This window comes from Cygnus olor, chromosome 33, assembly GCF_009769625.2.
Source record: "Cygnus olor isolate bCygOlo1 chromosome 33, bCygOlo1.pri.v2, whole genome shotgun sequence".
Taxonomy (NCBI): domain Eukaryota; kingdom Metazoa; phylum Chordata; class Aves; order Anseriformes; family Anatidae; genus Cygnus; species Cygnus olor.
This window is the reverse complement of record NC_054090.1, coordinates 69,106-94,873: the sequence shown is the minus strand read 5'-3', so window position 1 is coordinate 94,873 and position 25,768 is coordinate 69,106. Positions and strand designations below refer to the sequence as shown.

The following is a 25,768-nucleotide window of genomic DNA, read 5'->3' as shown; positions in this document are numbered from 1 at the left end:
ATGAGACACCGCCACGGAGAGGCCACCCGCCTGCGCCAAGCTCTGGCCGCCGCCGCTGCCGAACCCACCACAGAAGGTCCCGGCATCCCCAAGGCCACCGCGGCGGCCATCGCCTGCGAGTGGCTGAAGGCGGTGGCCTCAGTGGAGGCCGCCTGGGCCAAGCTGAAGGTGGAGGCTGCAAGCCTGAAGGATGCCTGCGAGGTGGCAGCCACCGCCGGGGCCGCTGCTGGGGCCACCGCCGAGGCCACCATGGCCCACCTGATGGGGGCAGTGGCCCTGGAGACTGAAGCGCGTGGCGGGTTCCGGTTGGCCACCCACCTCCTGCCGATGACCTTGGAGCCGACTGAGGTGGTTGAGGTGGTGGCAGCCCACGATGCGCGGGTGGCAGAGGCTGGGGCAGGGCTGCAGGAGGCCAGCAAGGCCACCGAGGAGGCGGCAGTGGCAGCGGAGGCCGCAGTCACGGCCAGGGAGCGGGGACGGCAGGCGGTGGTGGCCCGCGAGCTTCTGGGGCACCTGGTGGTGGCCTGTGATGGTGCCTGCCACTACTATTGTCACCTGCAGCGCCGCCTCAAGGACATCGAGGCCACGGTGGCTGCCGGACACGGCGGCCCCGAGGCTGCTGCGGTGGCCCTGGAGGGTCCCGATGTCCCCAGGGCCATGCAGCGGGACCTGGGCATCCCCAAAGGCCTGGCGGAGGCGGTGGCGGTGGCCGAGGCCCTGTGGGGCGCCAGCGCCCGCCTGGCCCAGGAGCACCTCTTGGGGACGCTGCGGGTGGTCCGGGGGCTGCTGAGCACCGGAGGCACCACCGAGGCCACGGCTGTGGCCCAGCGCTGCCAAGATGCCACCAACGCCCTCCCGGGGCTGCTGCCACGGGGACACTCTTAGGGGACGGTGGCTTCACCAGGGACCAGTGGGGTTCTTGGGGACGGTGGCTTTGGTGACACCCAACACAACCGTGGAGTCATGGAGCAGGAGTGTTTTGGGTGGAAAAGGGCCTTCAAGTACACCAAGGCCAAGCTGAACCATGTCCCCTAGTGCCACGTCCCCTAGTGCCACGTCCCCTAGAGCCACGTTCCCTAGTGCCACGTCCCCTAGTGCCACGTCCCCTAGTGCCACGTCCCCTAGTGCCACGTCCCCTAGTGCCACATCCCTTAGTGCCACGTCCCCTAGAGCCACGTCCCCTAGTGCCACGTCCCCTAGTGCTACGTCACCTAGTGCCACATCCCTTAGTGCCATGTCCCCTAGTGCCACATCCCTTAGTGCCACGTCCCCTAGAGCCACGTCCCCTAGAGCCACGTTCCCTAGTGTCACGTCCCCTAGTGCCACGTCCCCTAGTGCCATGTCCCCTAGTGCCACATCCCCTAGTGCCATGTCCCCTAGTGCCACGTCCCCTAGTGCCTGGTCCCCTAGTGCCACATCCCTTAGTGCCACCTCCCCTAGTGCCACCTCCCCTAGTGCCACATCCCCTAGAGCCACATCCCCTAGTGCCATGTCCCTTAGTGCCACGTACCCTGGTGCCACATCCCTTAGTGCCATGTCCCCTAGAGCCACGTCCCCTAGTGCCAGCTCCCCTAGAGCCACGTCCCCTGGTGCTGTGTCCCTTAGTGCCACATCCCCTAGTGCTACGTCCCCTGGTGCCACGTCCCTTAGAGCCACATCCCTTAGAGCCACGTCCCCTAGTGCCACGTCCATTAGTGCCATGTCCCTTAGTCAGCCCAGCCTCCTCACCACGGCCTCAATTTGGGTGATCAAGAGCGATGCAGCCTCCCCTTGGCCTCCTTTCCTCCAAACCGTCCCAATTCCCTCAAGCCTCATAATTCTCATTTTCTAGTTCTGCCAGTTTCATTGCCTTTTTTTTTTTTTTTTTTAATTTTTCCCTCAGATGTGAGCAATTCTGCATTTTTGGGGCGGGAGGCCCAAAACCAGACGCGAGGTTTCGGGCTCACTGGTGCCGTGCATGAGTTCCCCATCGAGGTCACCGATAAAAATGGCGATAGGCAAAAAACATAAATTGATTGGTTAAAAAACTGAAACATGATGATAAATCAATAAAAATTGACAAAAAAAGAGAAATAGTTTGATGAAAACAAGAAAATGAGTGATAAAGTGGTAAATTGCTTGTTGAAAATGATAGATCGATTGATAAAAATGATAAAAATGATAAATTGATTGACACTGGGGACCCCTCCGGGAGATGCCACCCCCAAATTCCCAACCCCCGCAAACCACCAAATCATACTTTTTTCACCTTTTTTTGATTTTGTGCAAAAACCCTCATTTATTTCGGGGCTGTGGGTGCCGCCGTGTGCTGGGGGGGTCCCGCCGCGTCCTGCCCTGCGTCGGGAGGGGGGCGCGGAGACGCCGAGGGGACACCGGAGGAGGTTGAGGGGACTTTGGTGGGGGATCTTGGGGGACCCCTGAGGGTCCTGGGGGGATCTCCGGGGGGGCCAGGAGGAAGTCCTGGAGCTGGAGGCGCTGCCGCAGGAGCCCGGTCAGGAGGAGCTCGGCCGAGGCCAGGGGCAGGCGAGCGCTCAGTGCCGGCGCCCAGCACCCCGAATCCTCCCCGCAGGAGATCACCAGCCTCCGGGGCTGCGGGGGTGTCACCGGGGAGGAGAGTTGGGGGGGGTCCCTGCATCACCAGGACCCCTCCCCAAAATCCCCTAGGGTTGTTTGAGATAGGGAGGGATTCAGTGTCCCCACCTGGGAGCCCATTAGTGGTAATAGGGTCCCGTGTGCTCAGCACCACCCCCACTTTGGGACACTCCCCCCCATCCCAATCCCCCCCCCCAATTCCCCCTTCTCCCAGGACCCCTGGGAGCCCCCAACCCCAATGGGATCCCCCCAGCCCCCCTCCGGATCCCTCAACCCCAATGGGACCCCCCTAGCTCCCCCAGGACCCCTCAACCCCAATGGGATCCCTCAGACCCCCCCGGGATCCCTCAATCCCAATGGGACTCCCCCAGGACCCCTTCCCCATAACAAGACTCCAAATCCCCCCCCATGTCCCCTGGTGGTTCTGAGACCCCCAATGTCTCCCCACTGCCCCCTCCCTGGTGGCACTTGGTCCCCAATGTGCCCCCACTGTCCCCCTGATCCCCTCCCTGGTGGCTCTGGGTCCCCATCGTACCCCCACTGTCCCCTTGGTCCCCTCCCAGTGGCCCTGGGTCCCCAATGTCCCCTTGGTCTCCTCCCCAGTGGGTCTGGACCCCAATGTCCCCCGGTCCCCTCCCTGGTGGCTATGGGACCCCAGCGTGCCCTCACCCCATAGGTGCAGGGCATGGTGGGCAAGAAGGTGCCACCACTGCAGGTGACAATGTCCCGCATCTGCTCGGGCTCAGGGCGGACGCTGGGGGTGACGTGGACCTCGTAGCCCTTGGGGACACCAGGGGACACGTCCGTCAGTATCACCCCGAGCCCCCTGGGGATGCTGCCAGGGCCACCCACGGGGCGTGAGGGCCTCGCGGGGACGGCTGGGGACACTCGGGGATGCTTGGGGACGGTCACCTGGAGCAAGGGGTGGCGACGGGCATGGCTGAGGGCCTGGGACAAGCTGAAGCCGAAGTGACGTTCCTGCTGGCTGTCACGCACCAGGAAGGACCCCGGGGCCAGCACGCGGCCACTGCGGGCACTCTGGGGACAGGGGACAACGCAGTGACACTATTGTCCCCCAGGGACACCCCCATATCCCCAAGAACCCTCCCTGTTCCCAAGAACAACCCCCTTTTATCCCTAAGGACCTCCGTGTCCCCGAAGAACAACCCTCCAATGTCCCCGGGGAACAACCCTCCAATGTTCCCCAAGGAACGCCATGTCCCCAAGGACCTCCCTGTCCCCATGGGCCTCATTCCTGTCCCCAAGGACCTGCTGTCCCCAAGGACCCCCCTGTCCCCAAGGACCACATTCCTGTCCCCAAGGCCTTTGTCCCACGACCCCAAGGACCCCCCGGCCCCCAAATACCCCCTCCTTGTCCCCCAAGACCCCTGTGTCCCCAAGGAACCTCTCCTTGTCCCCAAGGTCCCCATGCTCTGTCCCCAAGAACTCTCATGTCCCCCAGCTGCCCCTTCCTGTCCCCAAACCCTCTCCCTGTCCCCAGAGACTCCGCAAGCCCCTCTCCCCGTCCCCTGGGACCTCGTGGAGCCACTTGGGGGTGACGATGGGGATGCCACGTGCCACCGCGCAGAGGAACTTGACGGTGCGTCGGACGCGGTCAGTCACCAGGTGGGTGCAGTCGAAAACGGAGGTGGCCATGGACCCCCCCAGTGAGCCCAGGGCCACCTCCATGTCCTGGGAGGCCACCACCCCTGTGAACAGCACCTGGGGACATGGCGGGGAGGCGGTGGGGACCTCCCTGGGGTGGCACCACCCCTGTGAATAGCTTGGGGAGGATGTGGGGACACCATGGGGACGTCCTTGGGGTGGTCACTGTCCCCATCAAAAGCACCCAGGGACACGCTGGGGACATCCTTGGGGTGGTCACTGCCCCCATGAAAAGCACCTGGGGACATGCTGGGGACACAGGGATGTGCTGGGGACACTATGGGAACACCCCTAAAGGATCTGGGGGGACATGGGGATACTTGGAGGACATGGGGACACCCTGCGGGGGACAGATGGATACTGGGGGGGTTATGGGGACACTGGAGGCGGGACAAGGGGACATTCTGGGGGACACAGGGACATTCTGGGGGACATTTGGGGGACTTGGGGACATTTTGGGGGACACGGGGACATTCTGGGGGACATCTGGGGGACTTGGGGACATTTCGGGGGACACGGGGACATTTTGGGGGACATGGGGACATTCTGGGAGACACAGGGACATTCTGGGGGACATCTGGGGAACTGGGGGACATTTTGGGGGACACGGGGACATTTTGGGGACCCCCCCGTGTACCTTGGGGCTGGAGGAGCCGGCGCCTCCCCGAGGGCGGAGCTGGAGCCCGGCGACCTCCGGTAGCTCCTCCTCCTCCTGGGTGGGGGCGGAGCCATGGCACAAGGCCCCTCCCCCTCCCCAACAAGCCTCACCCACCGCTAGACCTTCCCCCTCTCCCCACCAATCAGCAGCCAGTGGGAGGGGCTTGCCTCCTCCTCAGAAGCCCCTCCCACCCAGCAGAGACCCCGCCCCATGCAGCCCCTCCCACCCTGACCACGCCCCCACACCTTGGCCCCTCCCACCCCAGCAATGACCACACCCCCTATTAGGCTCCACCCACCAAACCCCACCCTATTAGGCTCCACCCACCAGCCACACCCACCCGTGTCTGCTTCTGTGAGGGGGCGTGGCCGCTCCTTTTGGGGCGTGGCCGGGGCGGGGGGCGTGGCTCCTCTTGGCCCCGTCCCTTCTTGGCTGGTGGCTCAGCAGGGGAGGGGCAGGCCTGGAGGCGAGGGCTGCGGCGTGGGGGGGTGGGGCGTGGCAGTGCCCCGCCCCTTGCCTGACTGGCCACGCCCCCTCCAGAGGCTCCTCCCACAGCAGAGGCCCTGCCCCCTCCAGGGGCTCTGCCCCCATGGCCTCGGGCCAGGCGCTGGCTGCGGCGCGGCCCCTCCGTTACCTGCGGGATTTGGGGAGGGGATGTCAGGGCCCGGTGCCCCCGAGGCCGGGAGGACCCCACCGGGTCCCCTGGGACCACCCGGACCCCACTCACGTCACCACTGGGGGCTGTGCCGGTCCCTGCTCCCTCCTGGGCTGGTGTCACCACCACCGGCTCAGCTGGGGGGACACGGGTGGCTGGGATGTCCTGGGGGGGCTCTTCTTCCTTCTCCTCTTCCTCTTCCTTCTCCTCCTCTTCTTCCTTTTCCTCTTCTTCTTCTTCCCATTCTCCTCTTCCTCCTTCTTCTCCTCTTTCTCTTCCTCCTCCTCCTCCTCCTCCTCCTCCAGCTTGGGGTGGCAGAAGAGCTGTGTGGCCTCCTCGGGGTCCCAGCCCGGGGCTGCATCTGCTGGAAAGCCACGTTGGGGACCCAGGAGGTGACGCCGGGGCCCCAGGCGGAGGGGGGGACACACCAAGGTCACCTACCTTCGGTCACCGGTGGTGGCAGGAAGCTCTGGGTGGGCTCCAGGAAGAGGTCAGGGTCATCTGTGGGGGGAAGGGAAGAGTCTTGAGACGGGACCGAGGGGACCAGGAGGGGACCCAGGTGACCAGGGAGGGGGCCAAAAGGACCAAGGAAGGGACCCAGGTGCCCAAGGCATCGAAAGGACCAAGGAGGGACCCAGGTGCCCAAGGAAGGGACTCAGGTGGCCAAGAAAGGGATGAAGGTGGCCAAGAAAGGGACCAAAGTAGCCAAGGAAGGGGACCAAGGAAGGAGATCTAGGTGACCAAGAAAGGGACCCAGGGGACCAAAGAAAGGACCCATGTGGTCAAGAAAGGGATGAAGGTGGCCAAAGAAGGGACCAAGGTGGCCAAGAAAGGGGACAAGGAGACCAAAAGGACTGAGGAAGGGGACCCAGGGGACCAAGGAGCGACCAAGGTGGCCAAGAAAAGGGTGAAGGTGGCCAAGGAAGGGACCCAGGTGGCCAAGGAAGGGGACAAGGGGACCAAAAGAACCAAGGAAGGAACCCAGGTGGCCAAGGAACCAAGGTGATCAAGGAAGGGACAGAGGTGACAAAGGCCACCCCACTCACCCTCAGTTTCACTTTCTGCCACCTCCACATCCATGTCCCCATGAGGGGTGGCCTGAGCACTCCTGGATCCCCAAGCAGCATCACCACTGAGGCTCAAATTTGGGGCCGGAATTGGAGATTTGGGGGCCAGACCAGCTGGCGCCACATCTGTATCGCTGCCCATCACTGAGGTCTGGGGGTTGTGTTGCACCTTGTCATCTGGATTCGGGTCCTCCGCGTCTGTATTTGGGGCTAAATCATGCTGTTTTGGTACCTCTCCTTCCACACCTCCATCACTGCATGATTTGGGGGGCAAACCCTGCCTTTTTTGGGCTGGTTTCTGGCATTTGGGGTCCGTCAGCCCCACATTGGTATCGCTGCCCATTGCGGTGTCCACAACATCTGGATTTCGGGGTTGGGTTTTGCTCCGGAGGCTCCGAACGTAGGGAGTGGGGGCCACCTCCTCCACGTCGGTGTCGCTGCCACTCTGGGGGGTCATGGGAGGGGAAACATCTGGATCTAAGGGCGCCATCGCCACATCTGGATGACCAGGTGTCCCCTGTCCCCCTTGTACTGCCCCAACATCTGGCACCACACCATTGTCCTCGACCCCGGTATCGCTGTCCACGTTTAGGTCCATGTGCTGACCAACATCTGGATTTGGGGCTGTCCCCTCCACATTTAGCCCCCCCTTGGTCCAGGCGTGCCACCGAGGATCAACATCTGGAGCAGCGGCATTCTTAGCACCCATCCCGGTAACCTCACGTGTGGTCCGATGCGTTTTTGGAGTTTCAGTGTCCTCGAGGCCCTCCACATCCGTGTCGCTGTCACTGCCGGGTGGCATCGAGCCACGGTGGAGGCCGACAGCATCTGGATTCGGGGTTTCCATCACCACAGTTGGGTCCTTCTGGGCATTTTGGGGCGTTTTGCGGTTTTTCAGGCCAGGAATATCTGGGTTCAGGTCTTCTCCCTCTACATCTGTGTCGCTGTCCACCTCCAGGTTCTGTCCTCTGTTTTGGGGACCTTCAAGATCAGGATTTGGGGTCTTTATTGCTACGTCTGAATCACTGTGGATTTTTGGGGTCATTCTATGGGTTTCTGGACACCCAACATCTGGATTCAGCCCATCCTCCTCCACATCTGTATCGCTGTCCACTTTGAGCATCTCGTGTCCGCTTTGCGGTTCTCCAGGACGTGGACTCAGGGTCTGCATCTCCACATCCGTGTTTCTCTGTGCATTTTGGGTTATTTGATGTGGTTTTGGATCCCTGCCTTCTGGATCGGAAGGGTCTTCATCCACATCTGTATCGCTGTCCACTTTGAGCATCTCGTGCCCACTTTGCGGTTCTCCAGGATGTAGACTTGGGGTCTCCATCTCCACATCCGTGTTTCTCTGTGCATTTTGGGTTATTTGATGTGGTTTTGGATCCCTGCCTTCTGGATCGGAAGGGTCTTCATCCACATCTGTATCGCTGTCCACTTTGAGCATCTCGTGCCCACTTTGCGGTTCTCCAGGACGTGGACTCAGGGTCTGCATCTCTGCATCCAGGTTCCTCCGTGCATTTTGGGTTATTTGATGTGGTTTTGGATCCCTACCTTCTGCACTCGAAGGGTCCTCATCCACATCTGTATCGCTGTCCACCAGTGGGGACTGGCGTCTCATTTTGGGTCCCCCAGCATCTTGACCTCGGGTCTCCACACCTGGGTCTCTGGGGGTCATTGCATGGGGTTTTGGGCTGACAACATCTAGAAGGATGTTGTCTTCTACGTCTGTATCGCTGTCTACCACAAGCATGCAGTTCTCCTTTTGGCATCCGTCAGCATCTGGGTTTGGAGTCTCCATCTCAATATTTGGGGGTTTTGGTGCATTTTGGGTCGTTTGAGGGGTTGGGAGGCACACAACATCTGGATTTGCTCTGTCCTCTTCCACGTCGGTATCGCTGTCTACTGTGAGCGGTGGATGTTCCTTATGGGGGCCTTTAATAGCTGGATGTGGGCTCTTCATCTTTATGTTGGAAGAGTTTGGGGTGTTTTCGGTCATTTGAGGGGTTTTGGCCAGCCCAACAACTGGATTTGCTCCACCTTCCTCCACATCTGTGTCACTGTCCACCCCGGGCGCCTGATGTCCACGTTGGGGATCCTCCACAGCTGAATTCGAGCTCTCCATCTCCACATCCGTGTCACTATCCACCACGAGCGTCTGGAATCCATTTTTCGAACTGCCAGCATCTGGATTTGGGGGCTTCATCTCCACACCTGGGGCTTTTGGCACCCTGTGGGCCTTTCGACGTATTTTTGGGCATCCAACAGACGGAAGAACGTCAGCCTCCTCCACGTCCGTGTCGCTGTCCACCGCGAGCATCCAACGCCCATTTTGGGCACCTTCAGCACCTGGATTTGGGCCTCGTTTCTCCACATTTGGGTCACCGCTCGCCTCCAGGGCTGCCTGGTGACGGTTAGGGTGAAAAAGAGCAGATTTTGGGTGCACCTCATCATCTGTATCGCTTTCAATGCCAAGAGCCACTGTGCTGCCTCCCAGGTGCTTCACATCTGGATCCACCTGCCCTTTCGGGTTTGGGGAGTGATTTTGGGGCCGAATGTCTGAAATAGCCATTTTGCTCCCCACATCTGGAGCTGGGGTAGTTTTGGGACACAAACGGCGCTTTTTGGGTCCCCCGACGTCCGGATCCAGGTGGGATTGGGCCAAATCTGTGCGGAGGCCCAAGGCTGGGGTGGGGCGGCGCTTTCGGAGCACACGGATGTCTGGGCACACATCTGGCTCCTCCGGGTCGCTGCGGGGGCAAATATTGGGGTACGGGGTCTGCAGAAGGGACCAAGGGGTCCAGACCCCTCCACACGACCCCGGTGGGGTCCTACCTACCTCTCTGGCACAACTTGGGGTGAGGCAGTGTTGCCGGCGGTCGGGCCTGGAGGGGACACACATTGTTATTATAGGGTCTACAGAAATCCCGGGGGGGGGTCCTGGACCATGATGTCTGGCCTCACCCTCTTCCCCCGCAGCCTCCATACCTCGGCGGATCCTACAATAATGTAAAGCTGGTGTTTACATAGGCCCTACTGTAATTGCCACGCTGCTGAGTTTCTGTAGGCCCTATAATAACACCGCAGTGACCCGCCCCCCCAAAACGTGATCCCCGCGCACTCACACCGCCACGTCTCGTCGTCCTCCGAGTCGCTGGCAATGGGGTGCCTCGGCTCCGGCCCCTGCACTGTGGAATCCAGGTGGTTTTTTTTTTTGGGGGGGGGGGAGGGGGGGGGGTGCTGGACACCCCTCTGATAGGGACCCCAGTGTCCAGGAACCCCCTTGCACCCAATCCCCAGGATACGGGGAGGGGGACGGGGACCTACCTGTGCCCCCCGTGGTGCAGAGGCCTCCGTGGCGCCTTCGCTGCATGGCCTGAGGGGCAGCAACAACTGCCCCACGGAAACAACTGCCCCCCCCGGCCCCTACATGCCCCCCAAGCTGCCCCACGTCATCCCCAGCTTTCCCTCTCGAGCACCTCTCGGTCACCGCTGTCCCCCTGGGGCCAAAGGACCCCCCCCCGACTTCATTCTTCATCCTCCTACTGCCCCCTTGCTTTTTATCTGCCCCTTCAAATTGCCCCCCCCAACTCTGTATCCTGCCCCAGGAACCCCCAAACTGCCCCAAAGGGCCCTCAACTGGCCCTCAGGGCCTCTAACCTGCCCCATGCCCCCCTCCCAGCTGCCCCAAGGTCCTCCAAATTGCCCCTGGACTCCCAAAACTGATCCTGAGACCCCCTATCCTGCTCTGGGGACCCTCTAAACTGCCCCGCAATCCTTCTCAGCTACCCCAGGGACCCCCTAAACTCCGCACAATCCTCCCCAACTACCCCAGGGTCCCCTCTATTTGCCCCTTAAGGGTGCTCCTTAAACCCCCCGGACCTACTCAACTGCCCCTGGGACCCCCCCAGCTGCCACCAGAACCCCCCCTCAACTGCCCCACGGTGCTCCTTAAATCCCCCAGACCCTGTCAACTGCTCCAGAGACCCCCCAGCTGCCCCGAGGACCCCCCCAAGTAGCCCAGGGTGCTCCTTAAACCCCCACAGACCCTCTCAACTGTCCCCAGGACCCCTTTCAACTGCCCCGGGGACCCCTAAACTGCCCCGGGGACCCCTAAACTGTCCCAGGGAGCCCCCCAACTGCCCAACGGAGCTCCTTAAACCCCTCGGACCTTCTCAACTCCCTCTAGGATCCCCTAAACTGCCCCAGAAACCCCTTAAAATTTTCTGCGCCCCCCCCCCACTACCCCAGGGACCCCTCCAACTGGCCGAGGGTGCTTCTTAAACCTCCCGAGACCCCCTAAACTGCCCCAAGGACTCCTAAACTGCCCCGGGGAGCCCTTAATTGCCCCACGGACCCCCTAAACTGTTCCAGGGAGCCCTTAATTGCCCCAGGAACCCCCTAAACTGTCTGGGGAATGTGCCAAACTGCCCCAGTGACCCCTTAAATGCCCTGGGGAACCCCTAAATCGCCTCAGAGACCCCTTAATTGCCCCAAGGACCCTCCAAATTGCCCCAGGGACCTCCCAAACTGCCCCAGGGACCCGTTAATTGCCCCAGCCCCCCCCCCACTGCCCCGGGGACGCCTTAATTGCCCCAAGGAGCCCCTAAGTGGGGCGTGGAGCCCCCCACGACCCTCCAGGGCGCCCCCCAAGAGCCCCAGGACCCCCCAGCTCCCCCCCCGCCCCGGGGACCCCAACCGAGCCCGCCAAGGGGCCCCGCGCTCACCCCGCCCGCGCCACCGCCGTCAGGCCCCGCCCCCTCAACCCCATTGGCCACCACCGCCCCGAGGCCCCGCCCACCGCCCGCTCCTATTGGCTCCGTCCAGCGCGGAGCATAGAGAGGGGGCGGCGGAGGTCCTCCGAGAGGGGCGGAGAGGCTCCGGGCGGTGCTGCCATAGAGAGGGGATTGCAGAGCGCCCACGCCGGGACATGGAGGGAGGGGGCGGGGCGAGCGGCAGGGCGGGGCGGGGCTTCTGGCGCGCCGCCCAATGGGAACGCGGCGGACGGGCGGCGCCGACCAATGGGAGCGCGGGGCCGGCCGCCGCCGCTTTGTCTATATGAGGCGCCGCGGGGCCGCGGGAGCCGCCATTGTCGCCGCCGCCGCGCTCGCTATAGCGCTCCCGCCTTAAAGGGGCCGCGCCGCCGAACCGCCCATCAGGACCGGGGAGGGGCCCACAGCTCCGGCACCGTCACCGCGCCCAGCCCTTCGCGCACCGCCGCCATGAGGGAGATCGTGCACATCCAGGCGGGACAATGCGGCAACCAGATCGGGGCCAAGGTGAACAGCGGGCGGGCGGCGTCGGGTCCCGGGGATGGACCCCCCCCCCCCTTTTATTCCCTCTCGGCGGCGCGGCCCCTTTTAAGAAGCCCCTCCCTCTCCCCGCGCAGACAAAGGCGGACCCGAATCGGGGCGATTTCAGCCCAAAAACGTGCCCCCCCCGCCGCCCGCCGAGGGCCTGCCGCGAAGGGCGCGGCCCCGCCGTGGCGGGTGCTCGGCGTCGAAGCAGAGCGGTCGGGCCCCAAAATGGAGGTTTCCGGCCTCAAAATGGGGGCGCGCCGCCCCTCCCCCCCCCCCCCTTCGTCTCACGCGGCCCCAAGATGGCGGCTTCCCGCCGCGCCTCAGCGCCGCGGCCCCGAAACGGCGCCTTTTGTCCCCAAAACCGCTTTTTTTCGACCCACCCCTCGTGACTACCGCCTCAAAATGGCCCAAATTCTCTTACTAAAGAATGAAATTCACTCCGAGTTTCGGGATTCTAGCACCGAAATAGAGATTTTTCACACAAAAAATGTTTTTCTCTTATATCTTAAAATTCCGCTTTTCATCCTCAGATTTTCTTTTTATTTTTTTTAAACCTCAAAATGGCCGTGTCCCCACCCTCTCGTAGCGTTTTCAGAATGGCGACTTAATTTTCTTCAAATCGCTTTTGTTTTTTTGTAGCCGAAAATAAGTTAAATAAGCATCAAAACGGGAGTTTTCCCCCCATAAAAATGGGTATTTTTATGCCCTAAAATGAAAAAATTCTGCCCCCAAAATGGGGCGTGCCGCCCACGATGCGTTCGGCCCCCGAATGGGGGGTGGGGGGGTTTCCACCCCAAAAAGGGGTTTTCTGAGCCCAAACTGGAGGTTTTCGGCACCCAGAGGGGCGTGCCGTGTCTGAGGAGGCACTTCTGCCTTAAAAATGAGCCTTTTACTCCCCAAAAGGGATATTTGTACCCAAAATTGAGATTTTTCCTTTAAGCCCTTAAATATTTCATAGTGGCCCCAAAATAAAGGCGTTCTAACTCAAAAATTTGAGGATTTGGGCCTCAAAAATTGCGGTTTTCTGCCCCCAGATGAATATTTTCAGCCTCAAACGAAGAGCTTTGTTCCCCAAAATGGAATTTTTAGCACTAAAATGGGCTTTTCTGCCCCCAAAAAAGAGATTCTGGCCCTAATAAGAGATTTTTAAACCCCAATAGGGTTTTCTTGTCTCCGAAATGTGTTTTTTTTTTTCACCACTAAGACAGCTTTCCGCCTCCAAAGGGAGTTTCTAGCCCCAAGATGGAGGTTTTCAGCCTCAGAGTAAGATCTTTGTTCCCTGAAAAATGATTTTCCAGCCTCCAAAATGGGTTTTGTTTGCTCCAAAATTGTTTTTCTGGTGCCAACAAAAAGGAATTTTTTAGCCCCAATTGTATTTTTCAGCCCGAGATGCTTTTTTAATTTTCTTTCAAAGCTAAAATACAGGGTTTTGGCCCCCAAAATGGAGGTTTCCAGCCCTAAAATGGAGGTTCTTGGCGCAAGAGTAGCATCTTTGTGCTCTCAAATGCATTTTTTTCTGCTGCAGTTTATGGGATTTAGCTTAAAACCGGAGGTTTTTAGCCCCAAATGAGGGGCTTTTTGCTGAAAAATGGTCCTCTTTTAGCACTAGAAGGAATGTTTTGTGCCCCAGAATATGCTCTTTACGTGCGGCAATAGGGTTGTTTATATGCACAATAGGATTTTTTTACACCTAAACATCTTTTCAGCCTGAAAATGATTGTGCTGTATTTTTTTTTTCAAGCCCCAAAATGGGGAATTTCCCTCCCAAATGGCAATCTTGATCCCAAAATGGATGCTTTCAGCCCCAGAACAGAATCTTCGTGCAACCAGATGGTTTTCAAACCCCAAAATGGAGGTTTTCAGCCGCAGAATGGGGTCTTTGTTCTTGAGAATGACTAAAAGCAAGTTTTTCAACCCCCCAAAAAGCTTTGTTTCTGCTCCACAATTGTGTTTCCAGCCCCGTAATATCAATATTTAACCCCAAAACAGGATTTTCCTCCCTGTAATTAGTTTTTTACATCCCTGAAATAGAGGCTTTTTCTCCCTAAAAAGTGCTTTTCACTCCCAGGACAGCGTTACATGCCTTGAATTCACTCTTTTTCCTCCAAAATGGACGTTCCAGCCTATAACTAATTTTTTTTTACCCGCAGAATGCACGTTCTCAGCCCCAAAACATGCGTTTTGCCCAGAAACTGTAATTTTACAACTGGAGAAATTGCAGTCCATAAAGAGCTGTAAATGTAGGCTTAGAGTTTCCAGAATGATGTTTTTTAGCCCCAAATAGCATTTAGAACCAATTCTTCCACCGTCAGCCCCAAATTGTGGTGTTTTGGCCTGTTTTCACCCCCAGGGCGTGGCCGAGCCCCCCCCCCCATGACCTTGGGGGGGGGGGGGTGTCCCCAGGGTGCCAGCCCCTCCCCCACCCTTTGTTCCAGGCACCCCACCCAGACAAAGCACATTTTAGGAGGAGAAACGGGCAATTTTGTAAATTCTTTTTGTCTTAACGAAGAGAGCGGAGGTTTTGGGGAGAGGCAAGGCATTTTTGGGGTATCTCCAAAATTAACATTTTTTGGAAGTGCCTCTGCAATTCAAATGCCGTTTCCGGTTCCCGCCCTGGCCGTTTTTTTTTTTTTTTCTGGGGAGGGGAGGGGCTACGCCCAAATTTGGCTCCTCCCCTGCGGGCTGTGAGTGCCACGCCCCCTTCGAGTTGGCCACGCCAATTTGGGAGGAGCCTGGCCTCAGCATTAGCCCTGCCCCCACCCCCCAAATGTTTCTGGCTTTGGCTCCACCCCCTGGGCTGGTTCTTGGGTTGGCTCCACCCCCAAGGTGGGTTATCTTAAATAACTTGCCCCCTCCCAGAGGCCCCGCCCCCTCCCAGAGGCCCCTTCCACCTCCAATTTTCCCCCCCCCCCCCCCCCGATTCCCCGAGATGGGGGGGGGGAGGGGTGTCCCAAGGGTCCTCCTGACCTCAACCCCCTCTGGAGGGGGCGGAGCCTTTCTGACCCCACCCCCCTTTCTGCAGTTTTGGGAGGTGATCAGCGACGAGCACGGCATCGACCCCACCGGCACCTACCACGGCGACAGCGACCTCCAGCTTGACCGCATCAGCGTCTACTACAATGAAGCCACCGGTACGGTGCCGCCACTCCTGATGTCACCCTGGTGTCCTCGTCACCCCCCCCCATGTCCCTGTCACCCCCCTGTTTCCTGGTCACCTTCCCCCCCCCCCCCCCCCCCCCCCGTCCCTGTCCCTCTCTGCCTGAGACCCGGCATCCTCAGCTCACCCGTGGCACAACCCCTTCCCTTCCCTTCCCTGTCCACGTCTGGGGGTTTTGGGGTGGTTTCTGGGGGTTTTGGGGTGGTTTCTGGGGGTTTTGGGGTGGTTTCTGGGGGTTTTGGGGTGGTTTCTGGGGGTTTTGGGGGTTTACGGGGGAGCGATGTGGTGGTGTCACCATCACACACGCCCTCCCGGTGACACGGCGATGTCCCCAGGGGGTAAGTACGTGCCAAGAGCTATCTTGGTGGACCTGGAGCCAGGCACCATGGACTCCGTGCGCTCGGGACCCTTTGGGCAGATCTTCAGGCCGGACAACTTCGTTTTTGGTGAGTCCCCGACCCTGTTGGGTCCCTGGATGTCCTCTTAGGTGGCCCCCAGGTACCCATCGTGGTCCCAGAGGAGTACAGGTGAAGGTCCTTGGGGTGTTGGGGGTCCCCAATATAGGGTGACGGAGGTTTACAGTGAGTTTCAGGTCTTCAAGGGTGGGTTGAAGGTCTCCAATAAGAGGAACAGGTTCCCGGGATGCTCCAGTGAGAGTGGTGGTGGTCCCCAAGGAGCTCAAGGGTCCCTGAGAAAGGTGACGGAGGTCCCCAGGGAGCTTGGTTCCCCAAGGGTAGGGACGGAGGTCCTCAAGGAGCTCCAAGTGCAGATAACGAGGAGCAATGGGTGTCCCCACGACGCTTGGTTATCCCCAGGGGTTGGCTGGAGGTCTTCAAAGAAGGTGGCAGATGTCCTCAAGGGTGGGATGGAGATCACCAGAGGATCACGGGAGGTCCCCAAGGAGCTCAGGGTCCCCAGAGAAGGTGGTGGAGGTCCCATGGGGTGGCATCAAGGTCCCCAAAGCACTTCCTGCTGGTTTGAAGGCCCCCTGGTGGTGGGGTTGAGGGTCCCGAAGGGGTTCTAGGTTGGCTCTGCTTCCTGGGGAGCCTCTCCGTGACGTCCCCCACCCCCCCCATGTGTCCCCACCTCAGGCCAGAGCGGCGCAGGCAACAACTGGGCCAAGGGCCACTACACGGAAGGGGCCGAGCTGGTGGACTCGGTCCTGGACGTGGTGCGGAAGGAGGCGGAGAGCTGCGACTGCCTGCAGGGCTTCCAGCTCACCCACTCGCTGGGTGGCGGCACCGGCTCAGGCATGGGGACCCTCCTGATCTCCAAAATCCGCGAGGAGTACCCCGACCGCATCATGAACACCTTCAGCGTCGTCCCGTCCCCCAAGGTGTCGGACACGGTGGTGGAGCCCTACAACGCCACCCTGTCGGTCCACCAGCTGGTGGAGAACACGGACGAGACCTACTGCATCGACAACGAGGCCCTCTACGACATCTGCTTCCGCACCCTGAAGCTGACCACCCCCACCTACGGCGACCTCAACCACCTCGTCTCGGCCACCATGAGCGGCGTCACCACCTGCCTGCGCTTCCCCGGGCAGCTCAACGCCGACCTGCGCAAGCTGGCGGTCAACATGGTCCCCTTCCCCCGCCTCCACTTCTTCATGCCCGGCTTCGCCCCGCTGACGTCCCGCGGCTCGCAGCAGTACCGCGCCCTCACCGTCCCCGAGCTCACCCAGCAGGTCTTCGACGCCAAGAACATGATGGCCGCCTGCGACCCGCGCCACGGCCGCTACCTCACGGTGGCCGCCGTCTTCCGGGGCCGCATGTCCATGAAGGAGGTGGACGAGCAGATGCTGAACGTGCAGAACAAGAACAGCTCCTACTTCGTCGAGTGGATCCCCAACAACGTCAAGACGGCCGTCTGCGACATCCCGCCCCGCGGCCTCAAGATGGCCGTCACCTTCATCGGCAACAGCACGGCCATCCAGGAGCTCTTCAAGCGCATCTCGGAGCAGTTCACGGCCATGTTCCGGCGCAAGGCCTTCCTGCACTGGTACACGGGCGAGGGCATGGACGAGATGGAGTTCACCGAGGCCGAGAGCAACATGAACGACCTCGTCTCGGAGTACCAGCAGTACCAGGACGCCACCGCCGAGGAGGAGGAGGACTTCGGCGAAGAGGCTGAAGAGGAGACCTAAGGGGCGGCCTCTGGTCATCGTCCTCGGAGAGCCCTCGTCCTTCACTGCCACCGCCATCGTCAGCGTCGTCCTCGGAGAGCCCTCGTCCTTCAGCGTCGTCCTCGGAGAGCCCTCGGCCTTCACCGTCAGCGTCCTCGTCCTTCAGCGTCGTCCTCGGAGAGCCCTCGGCCTTCACCGTTGTCACCGCAAAGCCCTCGGCCTTCGTCATCGTCATCGGAGAGCCCTCGGCCTTCGTCATCATCCTCGGAGACCTTCAGCCTTCGGCCTTTGTCATCGTCCTCGGCCATCAGGTGGTCCCCAGAGCCCTCGTCCTCCAAGCCCCCCCCCGCCCGGTCCTTCAGCGCGGTCACAGCCTTCATCCTTCACCGGCGTCATCGTCACCGGAGAGTCCTCGCCTTCGGGGCCTCCCCGTCCTCCGCCGTCTCATCACCAGAGCACTCCTCCCGCCCCCTGCGTTGTCACCGTCACCCGAAGGCCCACGTCACCACAAAGCCTCCGTGTCCCCCTTGTTGTCCCCGCGTCCCCCCTGCCGGGGGGGTGACGGCACTACTAAATTATTGCAGCCCCCGGGCACCAATTTGCCCCGTTCTTTCCCCAAAACCACTGCCCCGGCTGCAGGGGGTTCCAGGATGGCCCTGTCCCCCGTGTCCCTGGCTGAGGGCTCTCCTGTTCCCTATGTGTCCCCTTCCCCCAAATCCATCCCATTTTGGTTTCGTTTCTCCCTTTTTGAGCTTTTTTTTTTTTTTTTTTCATATTGAAAAGCCGCCCCCGGGCGAGGAATAAACCCGGGATGTAAAGCCACTGCCATGTCCCTTGTTGTGTCACTTGGGGGGGGGGGGGGGGGGCCGGGGGGGTTGTCTCAGTGTCCCCATGTCCCCACTAGGGTCTCCCAGGTTCACTTCGGGGTCCCTGTGTCCGTTCGGAAAGCCCCCTGAAGGTCATTTCTGTCCCCGGGCGGGGGGGGGGGGGGGGGGTCTCCTGTGTCACATCTGTCCCTACAAGGGTCCCCCTCTCCCTTACAGGGCCACTTGTGTCCCCTGTCCCCACCACAGCTGCTTGAGGGTCTCCATTCCCCCCTCCCGAAGCCCCTCCTGTCCCCTTTGGGGCCACTCGTGTCCCTTCGGGGGGGTCTTCAAATCCTCCACCCCAAACCCCAAAAGACCCCGGCGCACCCCAAAATGGCTGCAGGGCGCGGACGCGATAGCTTTAATGACACGGGGACAGCCATGGGGACACACAGGGGGACGTGTCCCCCACCCCAGGGACCCCGCTGGAAGGGGTGGGAGGGACGCAACGTGGCACTGGGGGGTTGGTGGCACTTCGCGGGGCCACGGTCGCTCCATGGGGACGTGGTGGCACTTGGGTGACACAAGGGCTCCATAGGGGTGGTGGCACCACGGGGACACGGTGGGGACGTGGTGGCACCATGGGGCGGTGGCACTGTGGGGACGCAGAGGCTCCAGAGGGTGGTGGCACCTTGGGGACACCCTGGGGGACAGGGTGCCACCGGCGCTCGGTGGCACCTTGGGGACACGGTGGCACCGGCTCAGGCCACGCAGTCTGACTTCTTCTGGGCGGCCTGCAGAGGACAGAGCGGGGACGGGTGAGGAGGGGACCCCGGGGGTCCCCCCAACCCCCCCCGGTGTCACCCGCAGGGAACCCCCCCCTCCCCCCCCCACGGACCTGGGTGACGCTGACGCCCGTCAGGGCCTCGACGGCGGCGGGCAGGCGGGTGACGACGTCCAGGATCTCCCCGGGGAGCCGCGCCACCCCGATGTCCCCGGAGCTCCCGGCCACCAGCGTCACCCGGCGCGTCCCCAGCAGCGGCTGCGCCACCGCCTCCGCCACCTGGCCCGAAATCGCTGCGTTTCAGCCCGAAACCTGCGGGCGGCACCGTGCCCCCTCCCCACAAATCCCTCTGTCCCAAATCTCACCCGTTTCAGCCCCAAACCCGCGTAGGTCGCCCCCCCAAAAAAATCCCCCCACCTGCTCGGTGGTTTCTGTCACCTTACCCAAATTCCTCTTATTTCACCCCAAATTCACTACGGCAACCCTGGCCACTCACCAACTGACCACTGCCCTAAATCCCTTGGGTTTCACCCCAAAAACCCACCACAGACATCCAAGAATCCTCCTGCCCGCTTGCCTGTCCCCAAATCACCGTATCTCACCCCAAATTCGCCCCTTTGTACCCCAAGTTCCTCCCTGGTTGCCCCCACACCTGAAGGGGGGGGCCCAAAAGTGCCCCCATGAGGACCCCAAATTCCTGCTGGGCCCCCTCAAATCACCCCCACCCAATAGGAGAGGCCCCGAATCCATTGGGGGGGGCCCAAAATACCCTGTGGAGCCCCCAAATACCCCCATGGGGACTCCAAATCCCCCCCCAGGACCCCCCCCAAACCACCCCCACCCCATAGAACAGACCCCAAATCCTCAAAATCCACTGGGGGGAACCCCCGGAGCCCCCATACAACCCCCCAAATACCCCATGTACACCCCTGAGATTCCCCCTTAACACCCCCAAACACCCCCTTGAGACCCCAAACACCTCATGGGGTCCCCAAATTCACCCCAGGATCCCCAAACCGATCTCCCCCCGTAGAAGAGACCCCAAATCCTCAAAATCCATTGGAGGGAACCCCAAACCCCCCCTACAACCCCCAATACCCCAAGTGTACCCCTGAGACACCCCCTTAAGACCCGCAAACACTCCCTTGAGACCCCAAACATCTCGAGGGGTCCCCAAATCCCACCCAGGACCCCACAAACCACCTCCACCCCATAGGAGAGACCCCAAATCCTCAAAATCCATTGGGGAAGACCCCAAAATCCCTTATACAACACTTCAAAAACCCAGGGTTCACCCCAAGACACCCCCTTAAGACCCCAAAACATCTTCTTGAGAACCCAAACACCTCATGGCGATCCCGGTTCCCCTCCAGGACCTCCCAAACTGACCCCTCCCCATAGAAGAGACCCCAAATCCTCAAAATCCACTGGGGGGAAACCCCAAAACCCCCCATACAACCCCCAAATATCCCATGCGTACCCCTGAGACTCCCCCTTGAGACCCCAAAACACCTCAAGGGGTCCCTAAATTCCCCCCCCCCGGACCCCAGAAACCACCCCCACCCCATAGGAGAAACCCCAAATCCTCAAAATCCATTGGGGGAGACCCCCCGACCGCCCCCCCCCCCACACACAACCCCCCCAAAAACCCGATGTTCGCCCCCAAACAACCCCTCGAGACCCCCCCCCGAACGCCTCACGGGGACCCCAAATCCCCCCCCTGAGGACCCCCCCAAACCATCCCCCCCCACCCCGTAGCGGAGACCCCAAACCCTTGGGGACCCTCGCACCTGGGGCAGCCGCTGCAGCACCATGTCGACCACGGCGGCCTCGCGGAACTGCCCGAAGGCCTCGGCTTTCGCCTCCGTCTGCGCCGCCTCCGCCCGCGCCCGGGCGGCCACCGCCGCCGCCCGCGCCGCCCCCGTCACCTGCGTGGGACGTCCGCGTCCCCTGGGGGCTCTGGGGACACCCCCGGGGGCTGGGGACCCCCCCAGTTTGTCCCCCCCCCCCCACAAAAACCCGGCCCCGTCCTTCGGGGTCCTCGACTCACCCGCATGGCCTCCGCCTCCGCCTCCGCCTGCATCATCACCTGCAACCTGCGGAGGGGCGGGGCTTGGAGGGGGCGGAGCCTCGCGAGGGGGCGGGGCTTATCGAAGGGGGCGGGGCTTATAAAGGGGTGTGTGGCCTCGTGGAGGGGGTGGAGCATGGCGGGGCGGAGGAGTTCAAGGGGGTGCCCGGATTGGTCGCCGGCATAGGGGTGGTGGAAAGGGGCGGGGCTTGGGGAGATGGGCGGGGCTTGGGGAAATGGGCGGGGCTTGGGGAAGAGGGCGGGGCTCTCCTTTAAAAGGGCACCGCCTCCCTTAAAAGGGGCACGGTGGTGGGGACCACCACCATTTTTTAAAGGCACGGGGACTCTCTTGAACAGGGCGGGGCTTCACCCAGGGTGGGGCAGCTCGCACAGAGGGGTGTGGCCTGTGGAAGGGGCGGGGCTTCGTTTTAAAGGGGGCAACGCCTCCCTTAAAAGGGTCACGGCCCCACTATAAGAGGACCCACCAAAAAAAAAGGCAAAACTCGACTTTTTGAGTTTTTTGAGGCATGCCGAGTGACAAAACTACTTTTAAAGAGGGCGTGGCTTTGCCACGCTGTTGGGGCCCACCAGATAGGCTTGATATTTAAGGGGGAAAAGCTTTAAAAAAGGCATGGTTCTCACCCTGGTTGTGGGGCCCCCCATATGGGGGTATAGCCTGCAGGGGAAGGGGAAGGGGAAGGGGAAGGGGAAGGGGAAGGGGTAGGGGTAGGGGTAGGGGTAGGGGTAGGGGTAGGGGTAGGGGTAGGGGTAGGGTAGGGGTAGGGGTAGGGGTAGGGGTAGGGGTAGGGGTAGGGGTAGGGTTAGGGGTAGGGGAAGGGGTAGGGGTAGGGTTAGGGGTAGGTGTAGGGGTAGGGAAGGGGTAGGGGAAGGGTAGGGGAAGGGGTAGGGGTAGGGGAAGGGGTAGGGGAAGGGGTAGGGGAAGGGGAAGGGGAAGGGGAAGGGGAAGGGGAAGGGGAAGGGGTAGGGGTAGGGGTAGGGGTAGGGGTAGGGGAAGGGGAAGGGGAAGGGGTAGGGGAAGGGAAGGGGAAGGGGAAGGGGAAGGGGAAGGGGAAGGGGTAGGGGAAGGGGTAGGGGAAGGGGTAGGGCTCACCGCTCAGCCTCGGCCAGCCGCTCCAGGCGATACCGCTCGGCCTCGGCGGGTTTGCGCACGGTGGCCTCCAGCTCGCGCTCGCGGCGGCCAATCTCGTGCTCCTGCAGCTGCGCCTGCTGTGCCCGCTCCACCACCAGCACCTGCGCCCGCTGCTCCTCGATCTGCTGCTTCGTCCTCGCCACCTGCGCCCCCGCAGCACACATCAGCCCTGCGCCGGAACCCGGTGGGGGGGGGGGGGCCCTGGGCATCCTAGGGACTGCAGGGATCCCTGGGAACCCCGGACAGGGGGGACCCTGGGGGCTGCAGGTGCCCAAGGGGGATCCAGGTGTCCCTGGGGGGGTCCCAGGTGTCCTGGGGGGTCCCAAACATCCCAGCTGAGGGAGCCAGGTGTGTGTGGGGGGATCCCAGGTGTCGTGGGGGGGCAAGAAACTGGGAGGACCAAGGTGCCCAGGGGGATCCCAGGTGCCCAGGAGGGACCCAGGTGTCCTGGGGGTGTCCCAAGTGTCCTGGGGGGGGTCCCAAACATCCCGGACAGGGTACCCAGTGTACCTGCAGCTGGTAGGCCAGGTCGGCCTGGGCCTTGCGGGCGTTGACGGCGGCGTCGCACAGCGCCTGCTGCACCTGGAAATCCCGCTGGGCCTGTGCCATCGCCGTCTCGCTCAGCAGCTGCGCCGACACCTGCTCCTGGCGCGCCCGCGCCTCCTGCAGGGACACACGGGGACACGTGGGGACACCGGGTGGATGATGGGGGGCATGCTGCACGACGGAGGGGGAGCGTGGGGATGTTGTGTGCGGAGACGGGGATGCTGGGGGATAAGGGGGGGACGTGGGGACACTCTGGGATTGGAGGGGGGATGGGGACACCGCAGGGTAGGGGGGACACCGGGGGACAAATGGACATGGAGACAGCAGAGGACTCCAAAGGATATGGGGGAATGCCAGGAAAATGGGGTGGGGACGTCACAGGGGCACCTCGGAGACAACCTGGTGACCTTAGGGGCACGGGGGGGACAGCAGGGGATGACACCAGCACGCTGTGAGGGGACACGGTGACCTCAGTGATGAAAGAGGGGGACGTGGGCACATGCAGGGACATAATGGGGCAGTGGGGGACCTGGGGGGGGGTACAAAGACGACAGACTCACGCGGATGCCGGCATCCCGCTTGGCCTCGGCCTCCCCTACGCGGGCATCACGCTGCACCTGCGCCGTGCGGCCCTTCCCCAGCGAGTGCAGGTAATCCTGGGGACAGGGGACACGGGGACACTGTCACAACCCCAATCCATGCTGGGACAGCATCCTCATCTCCATTCTGCTGTCCCCATCCTTCGCCCGATGTCCCCACCCGTGTGTCAGTGTCCCCATGCCCACAAGGTACAACAAGGTCCGTCTGTCCTAATGTCTCTCTTCCCATGTCCCCATGCTCCCATATCACCATGTCCCTGCAGTATCCTCCACGTCACCGACCACGCTGATGCTTGTCCCCATGTCGCCCTGCATCCCCGTGCCCCCGACGCCACCCGGTTACCGCAGGATGTCCTTCAGGGCACAGCTAACTACAGCGCCGCCCGTGTCCCCACTGTGTCCCCTCCTGTCCCCCCCGGTGCCACCTGGTCGTCGTGGATGTCCTTCAGGGTGTAGCTGACCACGCTGATCCCCATGTTGACCAGGTCGGATGAGGCCACGTTGAAAACCTGCTCCGAAAACTTCTGCCGGTCCTTGTAGATCTCCTGTAGGATACCAGGGGTGGGGCTTAGGATGGGTGGGGCCAGGGGGTGTGGTCTTGCAATGGGTGTGGCACCAGGTGAGGGAGGGGCTTCAACAAAAGGGGTGGAGCCTATGTGGGTGGGGCACCCACTAGGGGGGTGAGACCTTCCCATGGGTAGGGCTTCTTTGGGGTGGGGCTTATGGCAGGGGGTGGAGCTTAGACAAGAGGCGGGGCTTATGGTGAGGTATGGCTTCTAAAAGGGCGTGGCTCTGGCAATAGGGGCGTGGCTTACCCGGGGGGGCGTGGCTCCCCCCCCCACTCCCCCCTCCTCACCTCCACGGTCATGTGGGCCATGATGGCGCGCTGGTGGCCCTCCAGGGTCTCCAGGGCGATCTGGGCGATCTCGCTCTCCGACTTGCCCAGGAACATCTGGCAGGCGGCCGCCAGCATCTCCTTGTTCTGCCCCTGGATCTTCACCTGCCCCCCGGGGAAGCCGCAGCGTCCCGCAGGTGTCCCCAGTGAATTATTCCCCCCGATAACGAAGCGTTTTGAAGAGGCTGCTGTCTTTATAGGCCCTCGGGTGGGCCGTGACAGCGTTCTTTTAAGAGAACAGCCCCCGCAAGTGGTCTTTCGCAGGTGGGGTCCACCACAAAACATCCTTTTTAAGACCATCGTTGCCCCTTCAAGAAACTCCACGGGTGGGCTAACGGCAGTGGTGCCCTTTTAAGAGGATACGCTCCTGAGGGTGGGGCCCACCTCAACAGGGCCGCTTTAAGGAGATGTTGCCCCCCCCCCCCCCCAACCACTGCAGCATGACGCTGCCCTTTTAAGAGACCCCCTCAGCAGCTCCAGGTGGGGCCCACTGCGGGACCGCCTTAAAAGGGGCTGCACCGGTGCCCCCTGGGGAGGGGTGGTGGCAGCTGCGGGGACACGGGTGGGGGGCGCGGGGGGCACGGGGGTACCTGGGCGATGCCGGTGACGGAGATGGGGACGCCGTGGCGGGTGTACACCTTCTCGCTGCGCACGTTGAGGGTCAGGGTGTTCAGGGAGATCCTGGGGAGGGGGAAGGGAGGGGACAGGTAACCCCCATGTCACCCCCTTGTTGCCCCATGCCACGCCCTTGTCCCCTCATGTCACCCCCTTGCCCCTCTATGCCACCCCCTCGTCCCCCCATGCCACCCCCTTGTCACCCCATGCCACCCCCTTGTCCCCTTATGCCCCCCCCCATGCCACTCCCTCGTCCCATGCCCCCTCCTTGTCCCCCCACGCCATCCCCTTATCCCCTGATGCCACCCCCTTGTCCCCCCATGCCCCCCATATCCCCTCAGGCCACCCCCTTGTCCCTTGCCCTCCATGCCCCCGTTGTCCCCCCATGCCCCCCAATCCGTCCCGTCACCCCACGTCCCTCCATGCCACCCCCCTGTCCCCTCACGCCACCCCCAGACCCCCCCTCGTGTCCCCCTCATGTCCCCCCCATGTCCCCTCCCTCACCGCTGGATCTGCTGCAGACACGGCACCACCAGCACCCGGCCCCCGGCCACCATCACGGGGGGGCTGCGGCAGAAACCTGCGGGACGAGGGGCACGGGGTAGGCCGGGACCCCCGGGGGGGGGGGGGGGGGGGGGTCACCCCGGTGCGTGCCTGTGGGGCGGGGGGGGGGCCCCGACTCACCCGACACCACCATGGCCTCGTTGGGGCCGCACGTGAAGAACATCCCGGCGGCGACACGGGGACGGGGATCGGGATCGGGACCGGGATCGGGATCGGGACCGGAATCGGGACCGGGACCCCCCCCCGCCGCCCTCCCGCAGCGGCTCCGCCCCACCCGCCACGGCCCCGGCAGCCCCCGCGGCGCCGCCCGCCCGCAGCCGCCCCCTGGTGGCCCCGAGGGGGCGCGGAGGCGGCGAGGGCCCCGCGGGTGGCCCCTGGTGCCCAAAGTCCCCTCAGGTGTTCATTAGTCCCCAAAGTCCCCTCAGGTAGCCCCTGGTCCCCAAAGTCCCCTCAGGTGTTCATTAGTCCCCAAAGCCTCCTCAGGTAGCCCCTGGTCCCCAGAGTCCCCTCAGGTGTTCA

General features: G+C 62.1%; 4 protein-coding genes across 7 annotated transcripts; 2 read left to right on the top strand and 2 right to left on the bottom strand.

Moving 5' to 3' along the window:
• Window positions 1–2,252, top strand: LOC121062650. The gene is made up of 2 exons (XM_040542826.1): window positions 1–1,476; window positions 1,627–2,252. Exon 1 carries the CDS (start codon window positions 1–3, stop codon window positions 883–885), a length of 885 nt encoding a protein of 294 aa, XP_040398760.1. The 3' UTR covers window positions 886–1,476; window positions 1,627–2,252.
• LOC121062663 (mediator of DNA damage checkpoint protein 1-like) lies at window positions 1,832–11,291 on the bottom strand. Its single transcript, XM_040542848.1, is given in 13 exon segments — window positions 1,832–2,589; window positions 3,262–3,372; window positions 3,505–3,630; window positions 4,129–4,314; window positions 4,895–4,966; window positions 5,256–5,549; window positions 5,643–5,804; window positions 5,807–5,934; window positions 6,012–6,071; window positions 6,617–9,387; window positions 9,477–9,522; window positions 9,763–9,825; window positions 9,965–11,291. Coding segments are annotated over 13 exon segments (4,380 nt in total). The 5' UTR covers window positions 10,011–11,291; the 3' UTR covers window positions 1,832–2,274.
• Window positions 11,292–11,659: 368 nt separating this feature from the next.
• Window positions 11,660–18,044, top strand: TUBB (tubulin beta class I). Of its 2 annotated transcripts, XR_005815645.1 has the most exons (5): window positions 11,695–11,916; window positions 14,960–15,068; window positions 15,430–15,540; window positions 16,186–17,418; window positions 17,449–18,044. XR_005815645.1 is itself a non-coding variant. In XM_040542803.1 (4 exons), the coding sequence occupies exons 1-4, from the start codon at window positions 11,860–11,862 to the stop codon at window positions 17,241–17,243; spliced, it is 1,335 nt and encodes a 444-aa protein (XP_040398737.1). In that variant the 5' UTR covers window positions 11,660–11,859; the 3' UTR covers window positions 17,244–18,044. The 2 variants fall into 2 exon arrangements, 1 of the variants encoding a protein (XP_040398737.1); XM_040542803.1 differs by having other exon boundaries at window positions 11,660–11,916; window positions 16,186–18,044.
• A 382-nt stretch (window positions 18,045–18,426) lies between these two features.
• Window positions 18,427–25,546, bottom strand: FLOT1 (flotillin 1). 3 transcript variants are annotated; one of them, XM_040542805.1, is made up of 13 exons: window positions 25,370–25,546; window positions 25,190–25,265; window positions 24,661–24,751; window positions 24,032–24,175; window positions 23,601–23,720; window positions 23,137–23,232; window positions 22,541–22,693; window positions 21,992–22,173; window positions 20,863–20,908; window positions 20,603–20,740; window positions 18,927–19,091; window positions 18,767–18,822; window positions 18,427–18,730 (listed from the first exon to the last, which is right to left on the bottom strand). In XM_040542805.1, the coding sequence occupies exons 1-12, from the start codon at window positions 25,410–25,412 to the stop codon at window positions 18,790–18,792; spliced, it is 1,287 nt and encodes a 428-aa protein (XP_040398739.1). In that variant the 5' UTR covers window positions 25,413–25,546; the 3' UTR covers window positions 18,427–18,730; window positions 18,767–18,789. The 3 variants fall into 3 exon arrangements, with proteins under 3 accessions (XP_040398739.1, XP_040398738.1, XP_040398740.1); XM_040542804.1 differs by having other exon boundaries at window positions 18,427–18,822; XM_040542806.1 differs by lacking the exon at window positions 20,603–20,740 and having other exon boundaries at window positions 18,427–18,822.
• Window positions 25,547–25,768: the final 222 nt, after the last annotated feature.